Raw genomic sequence first — 2,146 nt, 5'->3', positions numbered from 1 at the left:
AGAGAGGGGACAGGGGCACAGAGAGGGGACAGGGGACAGGGGGACAGGGGACAGAGGGACAGAGGGACAGGGGACAGGGGGCACGGGGACAGGGGGACACAGGGACACGGGTACTCACCCCACACGGACACTCGGAAGCACTGGGCTGAAATCACTCCCAAAATCTCCATGTCGACCCCATAGACCCCGTCATCATCCCTGTGAACCGGGGAGATGCACAGGGAGAGGTTTCCCCGCTGGAATTTCGCTCTCCCATTGAAAGGACCTCTGGGATAGGAGACAGTTCCATCCCTGGTGACTGTCAGGATCCGCTGCCGCTCTGCTGAATTAATTTCCACCACCCAGTGCATCTCTGTCCACTCCCGAGGGGGTTTCTCCGGCGCCAGGCACAGCGATCCTCCCGCGGTCACAGCGTGGGTCACCGTTTGGTTTTGGCATTCCGGGGATCCTAAACCAGAGCCAGCGGAGCCCCATGTGAGGCTGTGACCCCACAAGGGGCTCTGCAGTCCAGAGGGGACACGGTCACTGCTGGGGCCACCCCTGGGCCGCACCTGCAGCGTCCACCAAGGCCACTCCTGGCCCCAGGGCCCATTCCCCAACCCCATCCCAAAACTTCCACTCTCTCCACACCACCCCAAACTGGTTCTGCATCTATTCCCCATCCCATTCCCAAATTCCCCCTCTCTCCCCGTTATCCCAGGCCCTTTGAGTGTCCACTCCCCATCCCAAAAGTTCAATTTTCTCCACGTTCTCCCAGACCGGTTCTGTGTCCATCCCCCACCCCAAATTTCCACTCTCCCCCAGTTATCCCAGACTCATCAAGGTCTGCTCTCATTCCAGGGGTTCTTCTCTCTCCCCGTTACCCAAAACTGGTTCTGTGTCCACTCCCCATCCCAAAAGTTCAATTTTCTCCCCATTATCCCAAACTGGTTCTGTGTCCATTCCCCATCCCAAATTTCCCTCTCTCCCTGTTACCCCAGACTGATTCTTTCTCTATTCTCAATCCTATTCCCAAATTTCCCCTCTCTCCCCATTATCCCAGACTGGTCCTGTGTCCATTCCCCATCCCAAAAGTTCCATTTTCTCCCCGTTATCCCAAGCTGGTCCTGTGTCCATTCCCCATCTCCACCCCAAATTTCCATTTTCCCCGACTGACCAAGGTCCGTTCCCCCTTCCAGGGGTTCCCCTCTCCCTACACCACCCCACACCCTCCCAAGCCAGGGAATTTCCCCCCCCTGCCCCCTTCCCCCCCAATTTTTGGTTTTCTCTCCTCAGAGCAGCCCCGGATGTCGAAGGCCCCCAAAATAAAACCCGCGGAACATCCGCAGGGCCGACGCCGCTTCCTGCAGCTCCGTGTGGTCAGGGCGGCTCTGGGGGCTCCTAAATCCCCCCTGAACCGCCCCTAAATCCCCCGTTCCCCACCCCGGAGCCCATCCCACCCATCCCGGGCGTTTTTCCGCCAGGAAATTCCTCCAGGGTTTTTCCGGGAGCTCCAGCGGCTCCAGGGCCGAGCTGCAGGTGCGGGGACACCCCCGGGGCTGGGGAAATTCGGGAATTCCAGGGAAATGCAGGAAAATCATCCCCTGGGGCAGTGGGAGCCGGGATCCTTGATGGGGAAGGGATTTCCCGCAGCTCCAGGTGCCAGAATTCCTGCAGGACACGGGAATTGTCTTCTCCTGCTGCTCCGGAGCTGCCAGGGGGGCTCAGAGGGTCCCCAGCTCTGCTCGGGGGGCTCAGCCTGGAGAAAAGGGGGGTCCAGGCGGGATTTGGGGTCTGCCGGGGGGGATTTGGGGTCTGAGCCCAGTGAACGGGGCAGGACCAGGGCTGGAAATTCGGGGAAATTCCTCCCGCAAAAGGGAAAAGGCCTTGAAAGGGTTGGATCCCCACCCCTGGGGGTGTCCGGGGAATCTCTGGAATTCTGGGGGGCCAGGTGGGGGTTGGTCCCCCGTGACCTCGGAGCTCTTGAAAATCCTGGGATTCTGCGAATCCTGGAGCTGTCAGGAAAACAACGAATCCAAACCCCACCGAGGTGAGGCCAGAAGCTCCTCCAGGCACCTGGAGAAGCTCCAGGGTCAATCCATCCCCCAAATCCCGCTGGTTTTCTGTTCCCCACACCCCAAAATCGCTGCTTTTAGGGGAAAAAAGA

General features: G+C 59.5%; 1 protein-coding gene across 1 annotated transcript in view; it reads right to left on the bottom strand.

The window, feature by feature from the left end:
- Positions 1-1,766, bottom strand: part of LOC106632099 — a 5,312-nt gene extending 3,546 nt beyond the window's left edge. Inside the window, exons 1-2 of the mRNA XM_031065336.1 lie at positions 1,440-1,766; positions 107-448 (exon numbers count right to left, since the gene is read on the bottom strand). Coding sequence (XP_030921196.1) covers positions 107-448; positions 1,440-1,443 — 346 coding nt within the window. The 5' untranslated portion in view covers positions 1,444-1,766. The remainder of the gene's footprint in view (positions 1-106; positions 449-1,439) is intronic.
- Positions 1,767-2,146: the final 380 nt, after the last annotated feature.

This window comes from Geospiza fortis, unplaced genomic scaffold, assembly GCF_000277835.1.
Source record: "Geospiza fortis unplaced genomic scaffold, GeoFor_1.0 scaffold735, whole genome shotgun sequence".
NCBI classification, from domain to species: domain Eukaryota; kingdom Metazoa; phylum Chordata; class Aves; order Passeriformes; family Thraupidae; genus Geospiza; species Geospiza fortis.
This window is presented reverse-complemented; position numbering and strand designations above follow the sequence as displayed.